This window comes from Styela clava, chromosome 13 (assembly GCF_964204865.1).
Source record: "Styela clava chromosome 13, kaStyClav1.hap1.2, whole genome shotgun sequence".
NCBI lineage: Eukaryota > Metazoa > Chordata > Ascidiacea > Stolidobranchia > Styelidae > Styela > Styela clava.
This window is the reverse complement of record NC_135262.1, coordinates 4241998-4268994: the sequence shown is the minus strand read 5'-3', so window position 1 is coordinate 4268994 and position 26997 is coordinate 4241998. Positions and strand designations below refer to the sequence as shown.

Sequence of the window (26997 nt, the reverse complement as noted above, 5' to 3'; positions counted from 1 at the left end):
ACGCACGCCTGACGCTTCCTCATTTTCAAGATGACGTATTTCAACCTCGTAATTGTAGTCTTCCACGCAATATTATTGGCTCGGGGACAAATTTTATAGAACTCCGGTTACGCCACGCTCGGAGTTTGGCACCGGCTCCACGTTGGCAAAAAAATTGCTCTTTCCATCGGTCGCGGCTCAAGAGCCGATAAGACAGGGCGGTTTAACCATATGACGAACCACGGCCTCTCGTATTGTAACCATTCAATGTCGAGTATGGGATCAGCTAGCCCAGTGGTTCCCAAACTTTTTCAAAAAAAATGTCTGACGGACCTCTTGCAATTTTGTTTTTGTTTCGCGGCCCTGTGCACTAATTGACTAAAATAAAACATTATCAAAGAAAGACAGAAAGATATCACATAAAATAAGCTCACAACAAAAATAAATGCTCCACACGGTGTAGTGCAAAACATATCTTCACCTGCGTTTATCACGATAAAATTACATACGATTATCTCAATCTTAATTTTAGAAGACATTTTGAAATTGATAATACAGAGTTGAAAACGTAAAAATATATGCCTACCGTTACCGTGTGTCAAAGACTAAATTTGACATCTGAAAACTAAAAGTAGTGCCTTTCTGACTGCGCTATATTTAACGCTATCAACCTTTCAAAACAAGAGCGTAAAACAGCATTTAGAAACGAAGTGGCATACTTTATCAACTACCTACTGTAATTCTCTCCTATAACAACAAGCATGCAAAAAGGCAGCGCCATCTACACTTCCAAGTGCAGTTTTAAGTATTTAGCGAGATTTCCAAACAATGGCCGCTATGGCTAAACGGCGCTCCAGAAGCATATGTACCAAGATGTCGCACGACCTGAACCCTAACCGGTACACAATACCATGTTCAGGTTGTGCGCCATCTTGGTGCGCATAGATTACTTCTAGAGCTCCGGTCAAACCACGGCGACTGACTTTTTAGCTGCCCCAAACCGGTACCACGGCAGCAAATTAAAAAATCATGTCGGGTAAAATTTTGATGCCGTAACCAAGGCATGTCTGATGTATTGGCAGGGCTGCCCCTGTTGGTGACAAACAATGAGTAGGTTGGTACTTTTTTTTATCGATACAGTTTTAATGGATTTGAGGTTTGATTCCGGATTTAATTAGATATAATTCTGTATATTAAACAAAAAACGGCACATTACTTCGATAATATGCCGATAATACTGATTACTAAATTATAACGCCATTAAACCATGGCATGAGACGCCGCGGTTTGTTCGTGGCAGGAGCTGCCATAGCTTTGTGACGTCACAATCGGGAAAGCCTAATCGAAACAGAAAGTGAAGAATCAGTGTCCTCAGCAGAGATTGTAAAGCATCATAATGCGATAAATGTGTCTTTCCAAATTTAAGCAGTTAATTTTTGCATTATCAAACTTTGAGCCATCCAACAGATTTCTTTCGCGGACCCTCGGAAAGTACTTCACGGACCCCAAAAAGTCCGCGGACCCTAGTTTAGAAATCACTGAGCTAGGCAGTTATTTGATTTTGGAAGCATGGACTAGATGTTGGAAGCCGTAATCGACCAGCGGTTACCATCCTACGGCAGCGAGGAGTCCAGCAATCAACATCCCCGCATGGGAATCGAACCTGCAAACCCAAGCAGGGTATTCAGAGATGCTGTGACGAGCAAATTCCTAACGCTTAGCACGATACGCCACCGCCGAGTCAATATACCAAGTAGACGTACAGATTGTTTTGCCAACCTATCCGAAATTTTTCAACACTTACCATTCTCGATTACTATCAGGTTAAACAATGAAAGTCAGCACAAATTGAAATTTTAATTCGTTCAAATAACTTGCAATACAACACACACCGACATTTAGCTATTATTAAAATTAAAAATGGTGACTACAAAAATAATTATTGATATTAGTGCTATGAATGCGGGGGGCACTTTGCAAAAATAGAAGCAAAAAACACAAGATGATCTGTGGAGAAAAATCAAATGAATAAGTACCGACTGTGCACAATAAAATGACATAAAATTTAAAGTATCTTGCAGATTAAACCAAAGTGGTTCTACACTTAAAAAGAGCGCAGTTACGCGGGAAATACCAGAAAAATGTACGGTAAGACGACGCTGGTTGATTTGATACCTTTGTTGAATAATGAACAATTTTCTGGGGCTGAAGTCAAGAAATAATATACAGTATTGATAATGAACACAATGTTATCAAGTGCAAAGTGATGTAAATAGGTTCAAACACAATGAAATAGAACCAGAAGCACCAGCAGTAATACTAAGAGATTTCTATAGTCTAATACCAACGTTCACCTAAACTTTGAGCATGCAAATTCCAATGGTTTTTTCAAATTTAAATTAAAGAATTTGAACGTACAACCAGGTATATTGGAAAAAATTTTCTTATTGATTTGAGAAATTGCAAAATTACATACACAGGTACCACTACAGTAATACTTAACCCTAAATATGTTAGTAATTGTTCAATCTGTATAATAACAAAAATCGTTTTAAATGTGCCCAGATGGATTGTCATTTCATTATTGAAACGAATGAAACAAATCCTGTTTATTCAAAAAAGGGAATTTCAATAATTTTTGAGCATATTATTTACTAAAGCATTTTCTATATTCATCAAACTATAAGTAATAATATTATAGACATTTCCAAATTTAAAACTTAATTCATCACCAGGTCAACTAGTGAAGACAAAATATTGAAAAATTATTTTGGAGTGGAATAGATAACGATTACCATATCATGGAGTTGTTTCCAACTTTGTTTTCAAGAGATCCGAATTTTTTTAAAAAAATCAATTTTGTGAAATCTTGCGCCCAAGGAAATGCTCTAATACTAAACAGCATGTAGTGGCGTGGCTTTAATTAAGCAAAATAGATTGAATTTTTTGTTTGAAACAAAGTGACCCCAGAGGATTTTCAGACTGGGAAACACTGCCAGAGGGAATACACTAAATTCTGTGATGCAAACCACTTTGAATTGATCAATTATTGGGAAAAAATCAATTTTTTATTCGAAATTTGAATAAATCGCCATTGCGAATGGGAGGAAGTAATCTACCGGTATTTGAAAATTTTAGATGTGAACTGAAGGCATGTAAAGAATTTATTTTTTGATTTTTAAGAACTAAACTTCATACGCAATGGAAACGATATTTAATACCAATTGAGCAATTTATCAGTGAATTTATTGTTTAAAAATAAAATAGATGACTCGTGATATTATAATTCAAAACTCAACAATTTTAAGTACCATTTAGTTAGTTGTTATAGACTTTAATTAAAAACATAGGATTCCCTTTAATTAAAAAAAAACAAAGAAAAAAACTATGATTTTCAACATGAAAAAAAATGATATGAGATCACCATGAACGATAAAAAAGATCATCAGATTTCTCTCTAACTAATGATGCCAGATTTTTTGCATTTAAAATAAAAAAATATAGTTATTTACCAATGTTCAGATCAATAACGCACAATTTTGGTCAAGAATTTAATTTTTGAAACAATAATAGCTGGTTTAAATGTTCAATAACAAATCTTGTTGCCAGTAAATAAATATTTCACTTAGATATAAATGTAGAATTATAAAAATCTGGCATCACTAAAATAAAATGAGTGAAAAAGTCAGATGATCTTTTTTAAATTAATTATAAAAACATTCAACAGAAAAATATCAAATAGCACCATGGGGATAGAACTGAACAAAAATAAAATATCTAAAACAGCGATAAAAACATCTAAAAATTGATTATTATAATGAGAAGGCGAGAATATATATCGATAAGAGCTTGCAGGGGAAAATGCACAATTGATGTAGGAGCGTTATTTTCTTCTTGGAGTTGAATTTGTGGTGGAAATCGCAACAAGGAATTTAATAAATCATGCTTTTTCGCAGAATCAAAAGTATGGTGCGATATAATATAAGGCAATTGTACATAGTTTGTTTAAATTGGCAAACAAATTTGGAATAAAAAAAAAACGGAATACAAATACTAATGAAAAATCATAAAGCTGTGGATGTAGCCCGATAAACATTTCAGCTGAAAAATGCATTTCAATTAAATTTGATTCATAAATTCGGGAGTTAAAATTTTGAGAAAAAAATTAAGAGGTAAGTAATAAATATTCCAGGACTCCATAATGTTGAATATTTCGTTAAAATAAACATTAGTATTTCTCAAAAAAATTACGAAAAACGTCACAATTACTAAAAATCAATCTAATACACAAAAATTGTTGTAAAAATATTCATCACATTTACAGAAATGGGTGACAACAGCAAAAAAATAGTTAAAATCAACAAGATTAATTTTTTTATTAAAATGAACAAGAGTGTTTTTTCATCGTAATAAATTTCGATAATGTTCTTCTAACAAGAAAAACAAACAAAAAATTTTATTGAAATTTTAAAAACATTCAACTATGGTGATTGTTTATGTAAGCAGGAAGAAAATCTGTCAGGATTGCCAACTTCATTTTTTCATTTCCACTATCTTTGTTGTTCATCGATAAAATCGTGGTAATTATTTTTTTTCTAGATTTTTTTCTGCTTCCGCTACCGCCCTGAAATTGAATATTTACGGAAATATTTTATTTAAATTTCCGCAAATGGTGGAAATCATAAAGATTGAACAATATATAAACCACTTTTTAATAAGTGTAAAACTGGTACACCCGTAGTGTGTGTACCAGGTTAGGTCAGGCCATAATATTATTTTAATCTCCTTGTTTCAGTTCTATTACGAGTTCAAGGACTGTCTGTGTTAGCCAAGTGAATACACCCCCTGTCCATAGGTTTCAGTCCCTTCACACAACTTGATGTAAAATAGGCGAACAAAATTAGTTTCTTTCATATTGGTACACACACTTCTGAAGCGCCTAAAACTTTCCATTAAACAATTCAAGAAAAAAACTTAATAGACAGCGTTTGGGGTTCCTAATTTACCAAACCTATCAATAGATCTCAATGCCTCAAACCTGTGTCAAGTTTGTTTAAAGTGAGTGTACAAAATATTTTTAGGAAGAAAATTGTGGTTGACTACTCAAGATTAAAGACTTTAATACGAACAAGAAAGCATCAAATCAAAGCATCAAAGAACTTTCAACTTTAGAAACACTAGAATACTTTAGAGCGATGGTTCCCAAGCGAGGGCCCGTGGCTCACCAAGGGGGCATAAAGCAGTAGGGGCCACCATGCCAGGCGCAAAACTGATTCTACTTTTCTCTTTACAATAAAACTCCTTGTTCTTCGTAATTTCATTGCTCGACCAGGTTTTATCACAAGGTGTTTTTTCTTTGAGCAAGAATTGTTTAAACATAAAGAGATTTGGGATCTACTAATAAAAATAACTCTATAAATAACAATGGAATGATAAACAAGGGGTCATGAATGCTAAAAACCTCCGAAAGGGGGCCACAAGCCATAAAAAGGTTGGGAAGCACTGCTTTAGAGTCTACCCTGGCTGGGCATGGAAGCTGAACCTGCGATAGCAATATTGTCAAATCCAACATGGAACTCTAACTAGCAGTTTCTAATTTTAGACAAGCATTTGACTGTCTTTACAGTGAATGGTAAGTTACTAGGATATACTAATAACATATAGAATCAGTGTCTAATTCACCGTGTTATTTTCACCTGTAACAAGATTATTGCACCAACCAGGCTATTTTTTTCATATTTTTTACAATGCATAAACCTGTTTCTACTTTCTAAGGTTTGTTATTCTACACTAACTAATTCTATCATGCATTTTGGCCTTAGTAAAGCAAACATGGCCAACATTAGGAAAAGCATGCTATGAATAGAAAATATATTAATCTAAGTGCTAATATAAAGTTATGGACAATCAACTAGCAGGGAAAGGGACGTACCCAGGAGGTAGGAGAGGGTTTGCGGGTAGAGTTAGTGGTCGAGGCCACTAGACTAACCTAAGGGCTATCGAAACAATGAAGAGTTATAATATGGGATTGCGTGTTGTGTTTGAATACATGGTAGCAAATCCCAGATCTGGGATTCTCAGTGAAAAAATTTGAGGTTTAAATTTTATAAGTCTGGCAGGCCCACTTACATCAATCTAGTTTGCATTAATTTGAGAATTCAAACCAAATATGAACACGCCCATTATTTAGTAATAAAGGATACGACTACTATACCACAGTGCAGAGTGTTAGTACAAGAGACATATACATAGCTTGCTACTATGATAAGACTAATGAAAGTGCATTGAACACTAAACATGCTACATAGAAGTCCAATTTCTCTTTTTCCCCAATAATATTGATAGCTGAGAAATAAGGTGCCAATAATGCCAGAGGAGGATAGAAAGGATTCATTATGTAAAAGGCATTGGTTGAATATTTTGCCTGTTTGGATTCTCCAATTCCCATAGTGAAAAATAGAGTAAACAATTTATAGAATCCTGATTTTGATACTATAAACCATTTCTTTGTGAATTGTGTGTTTTACGCATGTACTAAAAAATAAAAGCAAATTTAAAAAATAGTTAATTTTTATAGCGCTATGTTTGCAATTGAAGTAATCAGAAAAGTTTGGACTTTTATTTTGATTTTATATTAAATTTATATTAAAGCCAAACTTGGTGCTATAACTTGAATAAGTGCCAATTAATCATCATTAAATTATTACTGATTACAAAAGACAAAAAATTAGTTTGCATAAAAATTCCAGTTCAAATTGAATCAATAAAAAAAGGCCAAAATCGAGAGAAAAAATTCCCAAAACACACAATACCAAAATCTGATTCCCAAATTATTCATTAATTATTATTCAATAGAATAATAAAGTATTTAGTTCGGATTAAAACAAACCTAAAATAATTAATATTTAAAAGAGAAAATTTTCTTATGAAAATATATCAATTAATTCAACTGATTTGTCACAAAAATTTTATTTTATTCAGCGTGAAGACTCGTTACCAATGATTTGATTTTGAGTGGAGTACTTTCAAGTTTTTGAGTGCCCAAAAGATTAATTAGATCTGAGTATCTCAAGTTAGGCATGAGGCGATTCTCTGAAGCGAGTCTTTGAAAAGGGCGACGGATCAAGGAAGTTTGAAAATCACCAATTTAGAGAACTAAAAAATATATCGCAGGGAATCCAAAATATCAACAATTTGAAATCCAACCACTGGCATTACTGGCACCTTTTCGATTCCCATATTTCACCCATCTTACCCCAATAACTCTTGTACGTTGACTTCCGTGTCTTCTGAACCAGCAGTTTGGCCGGTTATGTCAAGTTCAGCTAGCGTTCTTTCTGCTTCTTCTAAAACACCTGATTCACCCCAAAATTTTAGTTGAAAGTTTGGTTAGTTGTTATTGAGTGAAAAATGAAGCATAGCATGCGCGATTTGTAAAGTTTGGAATTTTAGTTCGCTTGTAGAAGAAATTTGATCATGAATGCAGACTGGACAGCAAAAATAAGCTTTTTTTTATTTTCTTAATAATAAAACCCACTTTGTTCGGATGTTTAGAAAAATTAATTAGTCTGATAATCAAATTTTTTAAATACTTATCGTAAATGTCAATTAGAAAATATATTGAAGATATAGGCAATTTCTATGTCAACTTATGCTTGTGACGCAGCTTAATCAAAACTCTATTTGTGAAATTGCATTGAGCATGCCACACAAAAATACTGTGGAGTGTGGTGACCAACATACATAATTAAGTTTAATTTCCATTCAATTCAAGTATGTCGATGAAAGCTAAATGCTCTAATTAATGTGTTCAAAAAATCACCAATTTTCATTTAATTTAATTGGAATTGAGTTGTAATTCAGAAAAATGCGAGAGAATTATCATGGCTACTAAGCACAGGCAAGCAATCAAAGTTTTGCATGATTAAGCTATGAATGAAATATATTATGATGAAACAACCATTGTGGAAGACAACTGGACGATAAAACACAAACACAATGGAATGAATTTATCAATGTGTGATACATTTCTAAGCGTGCTTCATGAAACAGAGAAAGTACTTTATAGAGTATTGGAAATCGATTTTTAACCAATGTTTTGGCTCTTTTACTCATGTTAATCTTCTCTAGAAAGAATAAAATCTGACATAGGTTCATTTTAGTTATCTAGGGCCAACACCATGCAGCACCATTCATTTCAAGGAAAAGCGTTAAGTAGATTAATTAGCTAATAATTAGCTAAAGTCACACCGTTTCTGGAAAACCAATACTAGAAAACAATTTTCAAAATAAAAAATCCACTCTTACAAATTCTGAAACTGTCTGGTTTTCTTGACAATTTCTTGCAAAATAATTTCAAAATCGACATGCCACAGCAGAGTGCTGTTTTTGTGACAAAAGCTTTTTTGCAAGAAAAACTTGATAAGTTACATGCTTTGATAGCAATCTGTTATTGAAAAATCAAACACTAAGAAAAATATCGCCCACAATAGGCTGAGTTTAATTTTCAAACCAGATAAAACCGGTTTCAACTGGATTTGGAATTTAATTTTTAAACCAGATAAAACCGGTTTCAACCGGATTTGGAATTTAATTTTCAAACCAGATAAAACCGGTTTCAACCAGATTTGAAATTTGATTTTGAACCAGATAAAACCAGTTTCAACCGGATTTGAAATTTCAAAGCAGCTAAAACCGGTTTTAAGTGGATTCGGACTTTAATTTCAAACCAGATAAAAACGGTTTTGATCGGATTTAAAATTTAATTTTCAAACCAGATAATACCGGTTTCAACTGGACTTGAAATTTGATTTTCAAACCAAATAAAAAAACAGTTTCAACCAGATTTTTATTAAACGAAAAAAGCAGATTACTCACTCTCATGTTTGGCAACATGATCTGTATCATCTCCTTCGTCTTCTTCACTTTCATCACATAACAACGGTTGCTTAGGTGATGATGACTTCATAGCAACCACTACAGATCCTTCTCTCTTTGGTTCTTTAGTCGGTGTTTTGTTTTTCTTTTCAGGAGTTTTACTAATGGAGGTTTCCTGGTGATAGAAATTATTAACACTTTGTTAGACTTTTGAAGTAGTTTTTGAATGTGGAATTAGAAATGGATTTTAGATTGGTGGTCAAAGGATCAGGGTTATAAAAACGTGTTTCTCACTGAATTCGTTTAAAGACGATGTGACAATAAATTTGAATAAATTCATTCTTTTTTACTCACCGATACATTTGGGTATTCCTGTGACAAGTTAATAACTATTTAAACAACCATTTGATCATTAACGTACCTTGGCCTTCTCAGCATGGTTTTCTGGGCTCTCAACCTGGGCCGTCACAAGCCTCGATGGAGCGATTGGGGCAATTGGAGTTGATGGATCAAGTTGAACGCGACAATATGATTCAACAGAGTTGCATTTTGAAAGAGTAAATCTTTCGTACTCGGATGACGAGAGGAGATAAAAACCTGAGAATAAATGGTGAGTAGAATTTATCGGAGATGTTGGATTTAGGTTAGATTAAAATTATAAGTTATTCGAGTATACTGGAAAAGGGAAGCTGATGCAACGGTTTAACAATATTGAGTAAGAATGGCCTCTTACTCGGTAGTCAACCCAAGTTAGAATATAGAAATAGCCAACTAGTCAATTGTTGCAGATGCATGGACTTTGCGATGGAAAAAGCAGTATTAGCCAAACGATATGTTAACTACCCTGCGACTACGAGTCCAGAACTAAACATGATCATCAAGAGATTCAAACCGAAATAGGGATATATGTGACGACAAGCTTGTCAGAGTTGAAGTCGTATTGAAAAACTATCAATACTCTAAAATTTCAGACCTATAATGGCGACAATCAAAGTAAAAATTCTACAGAAATTAAAAAAAAATTAAAATAATTCATAGTATGCACCAAAAAATAAATTATCAAAACTATTGTAAATATTAAAAAAATTGTTTGAAGCCAAAATCAAAGCTAAATATTTATCCAACCTAAACGCGGAGGTGATTATAAATTTTCCATAATTCACAGCCTATATGACGGTGAAAATATAGCTAAATAAAAGCAAAAATTAAAAATGAATCAACAACAAAATGCCTTACCTTGGCCACTAGATGTCAGTATAGCTGAACTTATACCGTGTGGATCATCAGCACCAATGCATGAATAATGGACTTGAGGTCGGAATGACGGTACAGCACTCATTACTAGGATTTCACCTGAAACAAGAGAGCAATCATCACATATGTGAACTTGGAGGTCTCGGATCAATACCAGTACAGTCTAAGATCATACATAGAGTTTGTTGCAAATATCTGTGGACAAGTGTTGTAATAATTTGTCTTAAGTTAAAGTATGGACAAGAAGATCACGCAACGATATCCAGAATACAGTACCCATCTTGTTAAAAAGATTGGCAATAAAGACAGAAGTAGTCAATCGGAACTGAATGAAAAATATGCCCCCTCAAAAAATAAAACAGCAACATTTTTCGTGAAGTAGGACTCAAGCCGAAATGAAAGTATAGCCGTCTAGCGACTTCTTACGTCTATTAGTACTGAAAGTGTGAAATTGATTAAAATTGATTGGCGTTTTATTAACAGCAACAACAATAACAAGGTCCATTTTGGCAAATATGACCCCCTGGTAAACAATCATTTTATAGCATTTATTACTGATCGTGTTTCACTAGCACTTGCCGCTCTTTTCCTACACTTGTTTAATACTCTCTTGTAGGTCTCCATGTCCAATAAAAACCATGACACCTTTACACTTTATCATAAAAAAGATGATATATTTCAAATTATGAAAGGAACACTGCTCTATATTATGCAAAAGTAAATGGTTCTGTTAAAATTAATCATCATAAATGAAAACGTAACCAAATACACTTATAACTGACCTTGATTAGTAAGGCATACAAGAGCATATTCATGGTAATCTGGATTTGAGTCGGAATCGAATCGTGCATGAGTGACTTTCCGTACTAAAGATCCATCGACAGCAGTCAACTTTAATTTCTTCCGAGCAGATATTTTTGGTAATGTGAAAACTTTAAACTGTTCTTCAGAACTGAAAATTAAAAATATTTGTCAATTACATTTGAGCGGATGAATTATGATAGAAAAAATACAAAAAAAATATATGAAATATACAATAGGAAGAATCAGTCAATGGTGTCACAAAGGCTATAAAATATCATTTTTTTGCATATTTTAAAAATTTTCATTCAACTTTAAGTTCAGGACAAATGTTCTGCAGTAAGTGCATATTCTTTTATTTCAGCTTTTATTTAATTGTCTATTCCATGTACAAAATTTTCAAGTAATAAGCAATCATATTTGAATCCAGTCAGGGGACTGATGAAACTCCTTCTGCTTGCCAAGCAAACCACATTCATCATTTGAGTTATTGAACTTTATAGAAAATAGATCATATCTGATATAACTATAGATGGACTATATGGGCTAAATCCAGCCCATTGGGTAATTTAATCTGGCCTGCCTGATGCCACCACAACCAAACTAAAACCAAATTTTGATGAATTTATAAAAAAAAAAAATATAAAAAATAGCTAAAGGAATTTGTTGAGATTGCGATGAAATTTAGTTTTGGCAGGAGACTTATTGTTTTCACTTTTGCTCTTGTAACACTTCATATTCCTAAAATGTGACTTTTTACGTCACACTTACATGGCCCGCCAGACTAGGTGAGCAAATATTTTTGCTCCTGGTCCGAAAACCTTTCCCGCCCATGCTATAGACTGTATTACTGGGCCACCCTTTCCTCTAACTTGGACAATAGAATCAAATCCTAAAATTTCTTTAAAACAAACGTAGCATAACAAAGTCAAACCTTATAACAAGGAAATGATGAGCTGCGGCACCTTGCGCTGTACCATTGGATGCTTTACCGTGTGACATCAGATGAACTGGTGATCCGTGAGAATCAACAACTGTTACGTCAATTACCGGTGCTCGATGCATCAGTTGAATTTCTTTACCTGGAAATATATTTGATATAGAAAATATATAATGATCAGAAGAGAATTGGAATGAAAGCGTTTGAAACCAAAAGGATTATTCAACATGATCAATCTTTCCTTCATATTAATGAAAAAAGGCTGAATATATTAATCTAAATGAAAGTTACATATCAAGGTTTTCAATACAAAACTGATTATTACATTTACACCAGATACTTCCAATTCAATACAGAAAGTATGACATCCAACAAAAAGAGCAAGTAAGAGCAGTCTGAACTTGCAAGATTTTGACTCTTACAAATCAAAAAGTGGCACCCCAGAAGCAGGGATGGCCATTTCCGAATACTAAACTATTCCGAATACATTCTAAAATAATGTTTCCGAATCTGGAATTCCGAATACATTCTAAAATCGAAAATACACATTTTTGTTTTAGTTTATTAAAACCCAGGAAAATAGGAAATAAGCTTCAACAGAAATATCAGAATAAAGCCACAAACCAACAGTATATGTACACAAAGTAATAATTGATAGTTAATAGCTATCAAAAAAAAAATAATAGCAATTTGTGACACAGTCAGTTTATTAAAATGGTACACTTAGTACAAATGACCATATGAAAAGATAGCCAAGGAGATGTCTGACGCTTTCTATCATTAGTACCATGATATTACGATAATAGTCAAGTCTATTGACAAAAATACTACTTGTATTCAGATAATTGTGTATATTTTCTGAGAGTAATAAAATTCATTGGCAATACAGGCAACTGAAGCAAGCAACAACGATCGAATATCCATTATGCCTAAGAGTATTCTACTACCTAGTACCTACCAGTATATTTGTATATTAATTTATGTGAACCATATTATTATTATGTGTAGCATATTGTTATGTCTGAAATTAGCAATAAGATAGACGTTAGAGGATGGATGACCACCACTGCCAGGCGCGCAGCCACGATTTTCAAAATCAGAAATTCCTATTGCCGCCTGTAACAGCCACCGCGATTCCGCGTTCGTTTCGTCTTTTCGGCGTATAATGATCATCTTGTAACGTGAAATATTCAATCCATGACAACTACGAGTTCTAAAATATCTTTATTAATGAGTCCAAGTGAGTCCAACGTAACGCGGTTGCTGCTTCATACGTCAAAATAAAAACATTACTATTCGGTAGACGGCGATCTGTGGTCTAAAAGTACGAGATAAACTGCCTGATGTATTTAATTTTAATACGTATTTTTGCAATCTTGCCAACTCGTTATCGCCTTAGAAAAATCTCAATAACTGATATAAAACCCAGTAGAGTACAACTTCATTTCATACAATAAATATACATATAAAGTTTTGCAGTAAATTAAAAATACTTATTCATCGCCGCGATTACTCCAACTGTTGAAATAGCCGACTTTTACAACGAATAATATAACAACGAATATATTTTTTTCTGTTGTGCAAAAGTGATGAATTCGTGACCGATATGAGCATATTTAAAATGTCTTGCTTTATTAATTTAATTGTTTTCAATTCAACCTACGGTTGAGTCGACAAAATAAAATCCACACCACTCTAATATACCATGGCATTTGTGGACATAAAAATAAAAACGTATGTTAAACTGCCCGATAATATATTGTTTCGATCCGTATTTTGCGAATTCGGCAAATTTGAGATGTGTAACACTGACTCCGCTCAATCGAAATGCCGCCACTCCGATTATTTTTAAGATAAAACCGTTTGAAAAATCCATTAATCTGCCGTAAAATCTCAAGAGTAAAATTTATTTCAGCACAATAAAAAATGATTGATCATACTTTGGATTAATTATATTATATACACTCTCACAACCCGGGAAAAAGTCGCGTTTCAAACCTTGTATAATGTTAACACGAAAATTTTCGACGGCAATTTAATTAAAGTAATGGATAATCAGGCAAATCCTGCCCTCAATTAGTGACGATATGTTTTTAAAAGCAGACCAAACATAATGTGTGCCAGAGGCATACGAAATTTTGCGATTTTCACTGTGTATTTTAAACTGTCGCGGGCCTCAATAAAATTATTTTGTTTACGGTTTTATTTTCAGTATTTTAAATTGCCGCTTTTCAATCAAAAAAATTGCGTTTTCTTTAGAAACTCGCCGCCGATGAACGTATTCACTGGATTCACAATTCCGTGCGAGTACAAAAATAAAATAATTGTCATCGTTATCGTGGAACAAATTCGTGGAAAATTTGCGTTTTAGAGAAAATAACACAATTGTAAAGGCGCTTACGACCTAAATAACATGTCACGCTGATAAAAACAATCGCGCGCAAGTTTCTATCGAGAATGTTTTCATTCAACGGACACGTCTTGAAAGCGGCGTCGAAAATGTGTGACGTCACACAAATATCCGATATTCTTATGAACGCTAATTCCGATATTCGAATGACGAGATATTCGAATAGATTCGAATACTTTATTCGAATTGGCCATCCCTGCCCAGAAGTATGTGTACCAATATGAAGTTGACTAATTTTGTTCGCCTACTTTACATCAAGTTGTGTAAAGAGAGTGAAGCCTATGGGCTGGGGGTATATTCACTTGGTTAAGGTTAACACAGACAGTCCCCGTACTCGTAACAGAACTGAAATATGGAAAATCGGAATAAAATTATGGGCTAATCCTAACCTGGTACACATACTACGGGAATACCAAAAAGGTATAATCATTTCAGATTATTTTCCTACTGTGCAGTAAAAATCAAAAGCATACAATAAGAATAAGCTGTTCTTTATGGAAAAAAAAAAGTTTTTCATTGTTCAAAGTACTTGGTTATTTAAAGCATGCCCTAAGCATGACACCTTCTATTCAATACCGAACAGTCAACTTACCTAACAGAGAAGTTACTTCCAGTTCTTGTCTTTTACTGTAATCAGGAATATCAAGTCCGTAAACATAAACAGATCCGGTGTTTGTTCCTGCCCAGAATGTCGGAGACAAACTGACGGCTGAGAATGTGAAATAACAAAATGTATGTATTTTGTAGGAAGGTGATGAAACTGAAATCTCAAAATGCTTTAATTTGAAAATTCATTTGAATAAAAAAAATTTGTCTTATAAGCACAGGGTCTGAGAGGAAGCCACATAAAAAATACAGATGTTCCAAGTAATAAACATTGAAGTTAGCTAAGAGTAGATAATTCATATAGCAATGAGATATTGGGTGGAATATTGGCTTCAATCTAAACAACTTACTATCTCTTATATAAGTGGAAGCAAAATAAATGCAACGAATCATTCCTGTCATTCCTTCATCAGACGACCTTGCTTCGACCTTGCGTTGTCCTGCAGGTGACCAAGTACCACTAGGTGTCTCTTCTTCATCAACAAGAGCGGCATTAGCTTCTTGAAGTTTCTATAATGTCAGAATGTTGAATGAAAAACTTTGTGATTCAATTTAGCATACATAAGACAACTGGCATTTAATATTAAAGATGCAGAATCACAGCCGATATTGCGTATAAAACTAAGTCAGCGATCTCAATTTCTACTCGAGAGGAATTTTGGTGTTATCTGGGAGAAAATATATCTATATATATTCAATTTAGTTTTGCTACATTTTTTAGCTTTTATTATTATTGTAAAACATATTTATGGACATATTAACAAATGAATTTTTTTTACTTTTGACATATCTCCCCTTCTATAGTTTCGTCTTCTGCCTGACGCCCTTCGTTTGGAGCCACCTCGGCCTTTAAAACTACCACGTAATCGTCGTATTGATTGTCTGAGAGACATTTTGAATGATTTAGCTCGTGAGAAATGTCCTTCCATTGCAGAATTATCGCCAGTTTCAAGCGTACATCGACTGAGAACACATTTGTTCTAGAGAAAGGAATAGAGAAAAACTGAAATTGAAGGTTTACTACTTAAACAATGATAAAGATGGATTGAAGAGCTAATGATAGGAAAGTTTTTATACAACCTTGTCCCAGAAAAATGGAAGGAAATGGCAAGAGAATAACTAGAATAATGAAATAGTGATTTGATAATGATAACACCCATGAAATAGAAGTTGAAAGGTCGTGTATGATATATTATTCATCCATGTGAGTTTCCCGTGCCATATTCCATTATGGAAAATAAAAAAAATCTGATTGTTTCCATATTAAGCCATAAACACCTTTACGTCACTGTTTATTCCCGCTAATCTTGTGCCATGTAGTCACGGCGACAGTTTCAGAAGACTTATCACAGGAAATTCAGAATTTGCAACCACTCCTTTTAAGAATCCTTTTTGCACCCTTGGGAATGACAGTAACATTTTTTTATCTATTTTATTGAAGATTATTTTTACTTTATTATTTCAAGATATTTTTTACTGTTTGTAAGCTTAACAATGTAAGCATCTCATCTTGTATATTCACACGAATGAATAAAATTATACTAACTTGTTGATAATCGAACAAAACATATCCATGACTTGTACCGAATCCAACCAATCCCCATTGCGCCTGGACATTTATTGCTGTAATACTGGCAGGTGGTTTGGCTTGAACAACATTGTTAACCTGGTAACCTGAAAATAAGATACGATTCGATAAGATTTTTCTTATTTTAGTTCTATTACGAGTACGGGGACTAGCCAAGTGACTTCTGTAGTATTTGTACCTAAAATTATGGCCTAACCTGGTACACATACTAGGTTCCGTTGTCCGCCATCGTGGTACACATACTACAAGAGTACCGAATTAACAGTTTGACAAAACAAACAATTCTTACCAGGATCCATAGATAGATGAATATCTTTTGGGGTCAATTTTTCGTGACCTTTCCATGTGAACCCTGACCTTTCGTTTAAAATGTCGACTTCTTTTGTGACAAGTGCTGATTCTATTGCATCGTCCGAAAGTACGAACACAAAAACCTGAAAAAATAATTGGATAATTAATAATATTAATCAGAATTAATAACTCATATCATAACCAAAAGAGTCGATATGAAAAAATCAAGCAAAAACACTGTGGAAAAAACAGTAACTTTCTCTATTATTCTATAATCATTTATCATGTCTTTCCCCCCAAACAAGGCCATGTAAGTTTCCACTGATTTATAAGGCAATACCCAGGTTGGATCCACTAAGATGAGAATCTATCTGAAACATCAATCATAGTCGGCTTTGTAATAGAAACAACCAACCTGTCCAGCTGTTCCGCCGGCTACAATTGTACCAGTTTGTCCACACATTGCTAATTTTCGGATTCCAAGTTTTGGATCGTCAGAATATGGATCAAATTCTCCAACCTGTGAAGTTAAATAGTCAATATTAATAGGCATGAAATATTTCTAATAGCAAAAAATTGTCTTTACATTTGTTGATATTTCATAAAAAAATGATCAAAGCAAGGTCACAAGCACTCACAAAAAACAACTTCGAAAAAGACTATATAAAAGCTGGGTCAAACCACTGACTCCCAGACAAGGCTCTTCAAACTGGAGGTACCGATTCCCTGTTGAGTCGTGTAAGGGCTCAATCGGGATCGGGGTCGCCCATTATTCTCAGAGCTAGCTAAAATAATCTCTTCTTTTTTTTGCCTTGACTTATGCGTGTGAAAAATCATGTCGATGCTATCCTATTTCAAGGCGAAATATCTTCAAATTTGAGAGATTTGAATCAGCACTGGGACCCACCATTACCAAAATAGGACCAAAATATTATGTGGGAGAATATGTCATCATATCATTCTCATTAAAAGTACCAGAGAGAAATTCACCAAGAAATTTGAGTGTGCCAAATAGATTGTAATGAAAAAGTTCTAGAAAGACAAATCGCGTTATTCGGTCTCAAATCATGATTTGCTTTTATTTTTACTCAAACTGTCATAGAATTTACATATTGATTTACTATTATGATGGGCTCGTGTGTGAATATAAGGTTACACATTGTATCGTTGAGGCGAAGTGTACTTATGAATGACTTCACAAAACTGTTGTTAATAAGCCAAAAGCTGTTTCACTGAGCCAATTACTTTCAACTCAGTACCAATACTACTATGTTATACAATCAATTTGAATTGTTAACATAACTCCAAGATTTGAATATTTTAAAAAAAGTTGGCTATCATGGGATTTTTTTGCTTGCAGTAAGTAAATGTTGAATGAATAGGAAACGCTCGTCTGCATGTAAAATAGTCCGAATGTTGGTGCTTCACTCACTTGCCTTTTGTGAATATACCAATTAGTACAAAAAAAATTTGACAAGTCTTAAATAAAAAAACAATATATGCTCACACTATTCAACGAACTAAACTCTACCTTTCTGAATGGAGGATATTCATCTTCAAATGCATCATGATCAATGTTGTCACCGTCAGTCACAAACAAATATGCAGTGTATAGTTTCATTATTGGTGTCATCGATACTGATGTCGCATCCCAGAACTAAAAATTGATGGAAAAACAAAATTAGCATCCAAACAATCTGCTTCTTAAATGAAAATAAGAACATTTATGTAAGAAAATCTCAAAAAGTATACTATTACGATATTAGAGTAGAAAAAGTAAGTTACATGTTTCAAGATGACTGTCACAGAAAAGTCCAAAATGAATTCAAAAATGGTCATATTTGATTTAGTGAAATCTTAAAATTTCGTTATAGTCATTTATATTTGATGCTCAGGGTATAAATTAGATTCTGCTTCTGACTGTGTATAAAGTATATTCTAATTTAACTTTTGCTTTATCAATATTTTCTGCTAACATGACCCAATTTATTACATATCACAGGTATTCCAAATTCATCAATATCATTTTAATATAAATTTGTAATAGTTAATCATACAATTTCGATCATCCACACCCTGCTCTAATACAGCTGTTCTTAACCGGGGACCACAGTGCAGTTGGAGAGTAGTCACAATGTTAGGCGGGAAACTGATTTTATATTTCACTTTACAAGAAAACTCCTCTTCTTCATAGTTTCATTGCTTGATAAAGTTATATCATAGGATGTTTTCACTTTGTTGAGCATGAATTATTTGAACATAATGGGGTTTAGAATCTACCACCAATCAAAATACCACTATAAATACCACTGAAATGATGGAAAGAGGGCCATGAATGTTAATAAAAGTCTCTCAAAATGGGCCGCAAGCCATAAAAGGAACCACTGCTTTAATAGTTGAAGTTGCAAAAGCCAGTGAGATTTGTGTCAGAAAATTTCTGCAATGTTGAATTAAACTAACATGTTTCTATGAGCAAATTGTTTTTCACAATAAAAATTCAACTTACTTTAATTGTACCATCTTCGTGTCCAGTCAATATAATATCTCGATCAACGAAATCCGTTACTTTTGTTTCCAGATTAAATCCACCGTCCACTGGCCAATACTGAAAATGATAAAAGGATTATGAGACACTGGGTGGAGCAATCAATCGTTTTGCAAATTTTTTGTTGTTTCCGCAAGTAATGGACCAACTTTACAGTACTTGAAAAAGTAAGTCGCTAAAAGGCTATCAGTTTTCTTTTTCGAATTTCCTCAGAGTATACCAAATTTCAAATTCATAATTTTTCAATGCAATATGTACTTGTAATGGTACCCCCATGGTATGTGTACCAAGTTCAGGTTAGGCCATAATTCCATTCAGAATTTCCTTATTTTAGTTCTATCACGAGTTCGGGGACTGTCTGTGTTAGCCAAGTGAATATACCCCCTGCCCATAGGTTTCAGTCCCTTTACACAACTTGTAAAATAGGCAAACAAAATTAGCGCCCTTTCAATTGCATTCAGACTGAATTATTCTCTTTCATTCTGCATAAAATATCACAGTAACCCACATACCGAATCCAGAGCGACATGTTGTTTCTTTTTATTCTTTCCATCAACAGCGTTTGCACGTTTTGCTGCTCCTTCAATCTTTTTCCAAGTTTGACTTGACATTCCTATAATGGTCAAAACATGTAGCTAAATTCAAATTTGAAAAATTCTAAAACAATATCCAAATAATAATGAAAAAATGGGGGAATAATTTCCATAAACATTTTGTGGCTACTGTAGCACATTGGAGTCGAAAATCATAATAAAAGAATCTTTTCACAAGCTTGAATTCATAAAAAAAATATGTTAGTCACAAGTAGTTAAGGTTGGGGTGAAAAAGTTTTGGCATTGCTGGCTAAAGATCTCAATTCCAACCTACGTACCCACTTCCCCGAAGATGTAAAAAATTATGAAAGAATTGCCGATCCAAGAAGATTCAAGCCCCTGGCTCTTTACATATGTGGTGGTTTTAATCTAGGACTTCACTCGTAATTAATAAGGTGCAAAAATGCTCGAAAAAAACTTCCAAGCAAACTCACCTGAGATATGAGTTGAACAAGTAATAGCCGAAGAATGTAATGAGGCAAGGTATGGTGGAGTCATAGTTGGCCATCCCTCTTTCGTCAGGTCAATTGCAATCAATTCTTCTTCAGCAAGAATGATCAGATATTCAGGGTTTTCGTCTTCTGAAAATAAAGATGAAATTGTAGAGCGATGAAAATGAGTTGCAGACTGAGATTATTAGAATCCAGAGATTGTTCGAAGATTAATATAAATAATTTCAAAGCAATTGGTCCAGTAGTAGATGAGAAAAGTGATTTTTTTGTGATTATTTCACAGCAAGAAGAACGACTCATATAACACTACACTTTGTGTTGTGTCCAAAGAAAATACTGATTGTGCAACTATACAGTCAAACTAACCTTCTCTTGAAGAATTTTCACATACAAGAAAAAAGTCAATGATGCGTGAAGTGATATCAAAGGTCACATGATCTCTTCCGCAAATGACGCTAACGCAATGCCGATCTCCATAATTAGCGCGAGGCATTCCACCGCTGAATACTACAAATGGTTGCCTGAAAAATATATTCAGGGATAAAAATAAATGTAAATACAAAATGGTAGGAATGACTATATCCAAATTGCTTAGTAATTGAGATTTCTGCGAAATAATAAATTTTCTCTTTTTTGTATAAAATTCAAATGAAAATATAAAATCTGAGCAAACAATTCCTATTCCGGAACCATTTAAAAATAAGAATAACTGACGCTAAAATCTATAATTAACAAATGAAATTTCACAAGATGGCATACATGGAAGCTACCAATGTCAACAGTAGCTGATATGAAGGTTTTATATGATTGGGCAGTTGCTAGGAAGTGACCACAAACAGGAAACAAAATATTTATTATCAACATAAAGATTAGCAATGCACTAGTGAACACACAAATTCAATACTGAACAGTGGACTAGGTTTGATGTAAACAAACAGAATATTCAATTTGAAAATTATAGTCAAAAATAACTAGCTAACGATAAGCTAGAAATAACAACAGATAATGCAGCGAAAATATGTTTTATTTAAAAAAACATGATCAAAATACGTAGATGAGACGTAAATAAAGAAATGAATAAAAAGTTTTGAAATGTAAATATCCAAAATAAGGCGGGGAAGATTGAATCTAATCGATATTTTCATTTTCAATTAGTTTCACGCCCCCTCAAAAAATTGTCTAAGGCCCCTCTTGAGGGGCGAGCCCCACCATTTGAAAACCACTGTTTTAAAGTGTAGGTTCCAAATATTGTTATAACGGTAAATAAATGATAATTAAAGAAATTTGGGGACTAATAGAACCAAACCTAAATTTGTTTGCAATTCCAAAATCACTATAACAATAATTATACTAGTTAATGACCATAGTAAGTTTATTAAAGTTTTAAGTGCCAACTGCTATTTATAAGAGAGCACTTGTGATACACTGATATGAAGACAAGGATCTATTAACCACAGCACAGTGATATTTATGTTAGATATTTTACTTGGGTTATTTAATATATGTGCTCAAACACCGCATCATTTGATAAGACATAAATTTTTTTGTACAGAAAATTACCCAGAGCAAGGTACTGCACAACCTGCAGAAAAAAGGGCGAGTGAATAAGTGAGCGAGTTTATTGAAGCGTTGAAATATAATGAAATCAAAGGGAAACTAGCACTGTTTAGAATGTTTGATGTTTGTTTGAAACATGAATGACTGGCTTCACAACTCAAAAATAAAGGAGACCAATCCCTTAAAAGTGCCATGAGGTACTATATAACATTGACTAGGAAAGAAAATTATATTTTGCTATGGAATTCTGAAATTAAGAAGTATCTTAACCTATATAGGCATATTTTCATTATAATAGGCAACTCAAAAATTTTCAACAATAAGGAATTGAATAAAAAACTACATTCAGAGCTCAAAGTAAAGGAGTGATTAGGTGACTTCCACAAATTTTATTTTAGCGCTTCGATTGATAAAGTCTGACTCACTCATACAATGTGCCTAGCATAATTATTTATTTGAAGTATTCCAACATCAAAATTAAATGTTGAATTGGTAAAAATACAGAAGTTTATTTTATTATTCTCCGAGTTCAACGAAACCAAGTGCTTATATTATGTAATCTAACAAACCTAAGCTATGTTAAACCAACACAAGCTACTTAATGAAGATAAATAATAAAATCACAGCTACTTACGTTTTTGAAGTTTTCCACATTATTTTAGTGATGGCTTTGCATGGAAAGGGACCTGAAATATAAACATTTACTATAATTTTGGGTACTCCTGTAGTGTATGTACCAGGTTAGGTCTAAGCTATGATTTCATTCTGAATTTCCCTTTTTTAGTTCAATTACGAGTTCGGGGACTGTCTGTGTTAGCATAGTAAATATACCCCCTACCCATAGGTTTCAGTCCCTTTATACAACTTGATGTAAAGTAGGCGAACAAAATTTTCTTACCGCTATATTTATACACACACTTCTGGAACGCCAAAGAATGTTCAAATTGGGACTTACCATAAGGAATGTTAGGTGAAGGTACGACATCATTATTATTTATCTGCCATGTTAATAGACTTCCATCATTATGCGCCGTCATAAATTCTCGACCGTTTGAATTCCATGAAACAGCTTCAAGTTGCTGAAAAGTCAAGTTGAAGAAGAGAATTATGATAATGAAAATGATAAACCATTATTGTTATTACAAGGATATACAGTATGCTCAAGTGTATCTAACATCTGTGCCACGTGCACGTATTCATTTATGAAGCTATCTTCTTATCTGACTCAACGCATACTAGTCTGACAGGGGCTGTTTGTCGACTTTCTCATGTGACTGACTGACTGCATATAGCTTAGCACTGCTGTAGCTGTTTAAAAATTCTCCCGAACATTTTAATTTTTGTTTTTTGCGTACCGTAATTGAGACAAAGTTAGGAATTTTTAGTTCACAAAAATTGTCTAATGATAAAAATATTTTTCTATCATTTCTAAAAGGAAGATACTCAAAACTATATAAATCCTGAATTTCAATTGCCCTAAGGCATGGCCAACCATGGGTCATGCAAAATTACAGATTAGATAAATCTCTCTCCCTTGTGTCACAGGCAGGCTGTGGAGATTAAATCAGAGTTTGGAATAGTTTGGTAACTCTCTAATGATAGTGTAGCTGAAATCTTAATAATAACCTCTTCGGAGCTGGAAATTGCAGTCAAAATTGTGAACTCTCCAAAATCAGAATTTCAATATTTGATGGTGATCAAAAACACTCATTTAAAGAAGGCTTGGATGAAGTTTTTGTTATTGAAATTTGATTTTCTTGAAGCTGGAGTCGGAGTTGAAAGAAAGTATAAAAATCTGAAAAAAACCAACCTGATTTCCTAAGAAATATTTTTCTACGTTTTGAGTTTGATCATTCCATAACACGACCAATCCTCTGCTGTATCCTATTAATACCAGGGTAGGATTCTGTGGATGTTCCTCAATTGCTTCAACAGGTCCCAAAGCTTTGCCAGTTTTATAGCTTTCAGGAATACTGTAAGATAAAAGAGTTATTGTTTAACGCTAGTTCATAACAAAATCTTAAATGGCCAAGTGGTGGCCTAATGATGCTGTTAACCCAAAATTTGAAGATCTAATAAAATGGGTAGAAGAGATCTCAGTCATTTCAGTACTCCAGAAGTATGTGAACCAAGATGGCGGACACCGGAATGTAGTATGTGTACCAGGTCTGAGTTGTGCCATAATTTTATTCCAATTTTTCTTATTTTAGTTCTATTACAAGTTTTGGGGCTAGCCATGTGACTCCCGTATTTGCACGTGTAACAATGGCCTGACCCTAACCTCGTAAACATACCATATTCCGGTGTCCGCCAATAAATTTTAATAAATATTCATATTCAAATTACTAACCAGACAAAATTTATTGCTTTATTAGGTAATTTTGTGATAATATTTTGTAACACGTAATTAAAATACCGAAAGCCACAATTTGTCTAGAAAGGAGAAAATGTCACTATTTAACACCTACTGTTATGATTACTCTTCATTTGCCCTTAAGCAGTATTCAACTACCGGCTACATTTGATACTGAATAATGTATTAATAAAGGTTTAATAAATTCTTGTGGCCTAAATATACAACTTGAGTTTATTAAAATCAATTAGAGTTCCCTTGTATATTGTACAGGGTGTTCAACTGTCCATAGTAAAGTCTCTTTACAATTTCAAGTTTGTTATGAAATCAGTTCTTAATGTATATTAACCAGGTTCGTTGTTTTTTAATAAGTAATTGTTTACATTTTTACTTTATTTAAATCATCTGCGAGGGCCGAAATAATATCGATAAATTCCCTTTGCAACTTTAAAAAATTTAAGACTTTATGGAAACCTTATACTATGTTAATAATTTATCCCTGGAATAAAAGCGAGACTTGACTATATTTGGTCTTGTGTGTTTTGATGGGTGTTGTTGAAATGGGATTTGTTGAGTTTAACCAATACATTATTCGTTTATTAGGAATGAGTTGCATATATGAAAAGTAATTGATGGGGTTATTGGGCACTAGGTCGCACCAGTGGTTCATTCTGCAAGCTTGTCATTGTTCTTATTTATGTTGAGATTATTTGGATTGTTGTGTGAAAAATCAGCTAATTAATTTGAAATTTTCAGTTCTTGAAGATGTATAAAGTTGCTAGAATGATATTATTTTTATTCTATTTTTTTCAAATTTTTCTCAAATCAGAAACTTGATATTTCACTCTAAATTTTGCTGGTTTCTTATAATTTGTGCACAATTCCTTTATCATTTAGAATATTGTTGAAATTGCAATGGCTATATTAGTCATTCAATGTTCATAGTGTCTTCAAGTGTCCAAAATTAGGCAGACAACTAAAAAAGTGTGAGTGGAAGCTACTTAATTATTTAGATATATGAGAAATCAAGAAACATTTGACAATTTCGCTTTTTACCGAAGGCATCTAGATACAAACTGCCACTAAGTGTTTTTTGAGTTCCAGTCATCAGATTCCATGGGAGCTACCAATGTCACCAGGGAGGTTTCAAGCCAACTAAGATGTAAATGAGCTTTGAACTATCAAGGCTGACTGAGTTTCAAATAAAATATTTATAAATTATAATTAATCAAAGGTTTTATTTAGAGACAAACACACGCTTTTCACAATAAGAAGTCATTGTCCACGTTTAAAAAGAGGTCGCTAATAGGTTTATAAGAACTTGAGAAGAATAATCCAAATTTCTAATCTCTGGACTTATTTGATGACACTTGGATTAAAATAGTCTTACAATAACATGCAATATATTTAGCAACATGATACCGATTTAATCACAAATAAACTTTTTAATTTTTTAGTCATACCAATGAATATATTATGGCATTGTAGAGATACTATGTACTCAAAAATAACTAGCTAACAATAAGCTACAAATAATAGATAGCAAGGTAAAATATGTTTTGTTCAAAAAATGTGTTGAAAACATGTGGACGAAACGTAAATTAGGATTTAAATGTGTAAAGTTTTGACATGTAAATATCCTAAATAAGCCAGGAAAGATCAAATCTCACAAATATTTTATTTTAGCTTCACGTCCCCCTAAAAAATCGTCCTCGCCCCCCATTCGAGGGGCGCACTCTACCATTTGAGAAGCACTGATCTAAAATATTCATGTTTTTTCCCCTCAAAATACATTTTTCATTCCATCCCATACCCTACCTTTGCATTACTTGATCCTGATGAATAATTCCCCCATCTCTTGGTTTGAAGTCTGGGAGAGACAACGGATAGATCCCTCCACCTTCTGTACCAACCCACATTACATCATTCGTAGATTTGATCATAACTTCTGTGATTTGATTGATTCTGTGAAAAACAAATGAAAGAATTTGATAAATGTTTAATATATTTTACATGAATTGATGAAAGAATGTGATGAAAAGAATCAAGGATGTCTAAAATAAGTTCAACATTCGCCATTTTTCAAAATAAGTTACTGCATATTAGATAATAATTAAGGTATGAAAATAACTTGAATATTTATTGAAAATGTCATTTTGAGAATTGAAATTATTCTATCTAACAGTAAAATTAAAAACAGAAAGGAAAAGGCCATTTTTACATTAAAAAAGAGGATATCTCTATCAAAATTCAACGATTTGTATAAAATAAATTGAAAGAGTCCCAATTTGGGACAATATTTTATAATCGAAAATTAAAACAACTATTCTCTCAGAATATAATTTGCAATAGCAGCTTGCAATAGCTTGAATAAAATACAACATCATTCAAAGTATTTTTTGGGGTAAATTTCTCCAAAAGGAGAAGTGTAAAACCACCAATGCAATGAGAGCTATATGTACCATAGATGAATTGGTGTCAGTTGAAAGGCTGTCATGCAGTGGCGTACCTAGAGGGCCAGCCGCTCCGGGCAGCACGTTATAGGGTGAGTTTGTTGCTTAGTTTGATGATTTGAATAACAATAATAAAAACATTTCACTCTTACTTGACCTTTAAATATATTTATTCCCATGTATAACAACATCTATATTTTGTTTATACCCCAAATTTGTTTTGGAGTTGGGTATAACGGGCAGCATTATCAGAAACTCGCCACTGCAACAGAAAAGTTTGACACGCCACTGCTGACAC

General features: G+C 33.4%; 1 protein-coding gene across 2 annotated transcripts in view; it reads right to left on the bottom strand.

The window, feature by feature from the left end:
• Positions 1-1817: 1817 nt before the first annotated feature.
• Positions 1818-26997, bottom strand: part of LOC120332507 (lethal(2) giant larvae protein homolog 1-like) — a 35210-nt gene continuing 10030 nt past the window's right edge. Inside the window, exons 5-26 of one of the 2 annotated variants that reach the window (XM_039399765.2) lie at positions 26065-26211; positions 23704-23866; positions 22849-22972; positions 22528-22579; positions 20703-20857; positions 20319-20465; positions 19804-19904; positions 19253-19351; positions 18278-18403; positions 17162-17266; positions 16745-16889; positions 16414-16541; positions 15647-15847; positions 15218-15377; positions 14854-14970; positions 11846-11993; positions 10893-11062; positions 10093-10209; positions 9278-9453; positions 8857-9031; positions 7235-7334; positions 1818-4603 (exon numbers count right to left, since the gene is read on the bottom strand). In XM_039399765.2, the coding sequence (XP_039255699.2) occupies positions 4564-4603; positions 7235-7334; positions 8857-9031; positions 9278-9453; positions 10093-10209; positions 10893-11062; positions 11846-11993; positions 14854-14970; positions 15218-15377; positions 15647-15847; positions 16414-16541; positions 16745-16889; positions 17162-17266; positions 18278-18403; positions 19253-19351; positions 19804-19904; positions 20319-20465; positions 20703-20857; positions 22528-22579; positions 22849-22972; positions 23704-23866; positions 26065-26211 (2896 nt within the window). In that variant the 3' untranslated portion in view covers positions 1818-4563. The remainder of the gene's footprint in view (positions 4604-7234; positions 7335-8856; positions 9032-9277; positions 9454-10092; positions 10210-10892; positions 11063-11845; positions 11994-14853; positions 14971-15217; positions 15378-15646; positions 15848-16413; positions 16542-16744; positions 16890-17161; positions 17267-18277; positions 18404-19252; positions 19352-19803; positions 19905-20318; positions 20466-20702; positions 20858-22527; positions 22580-22848; positions 22973-23703; positions 23867-26064; positions 26212-26997) is intronic. The other variant, XM_039399766.2, reaches the window with a different exon arrangement.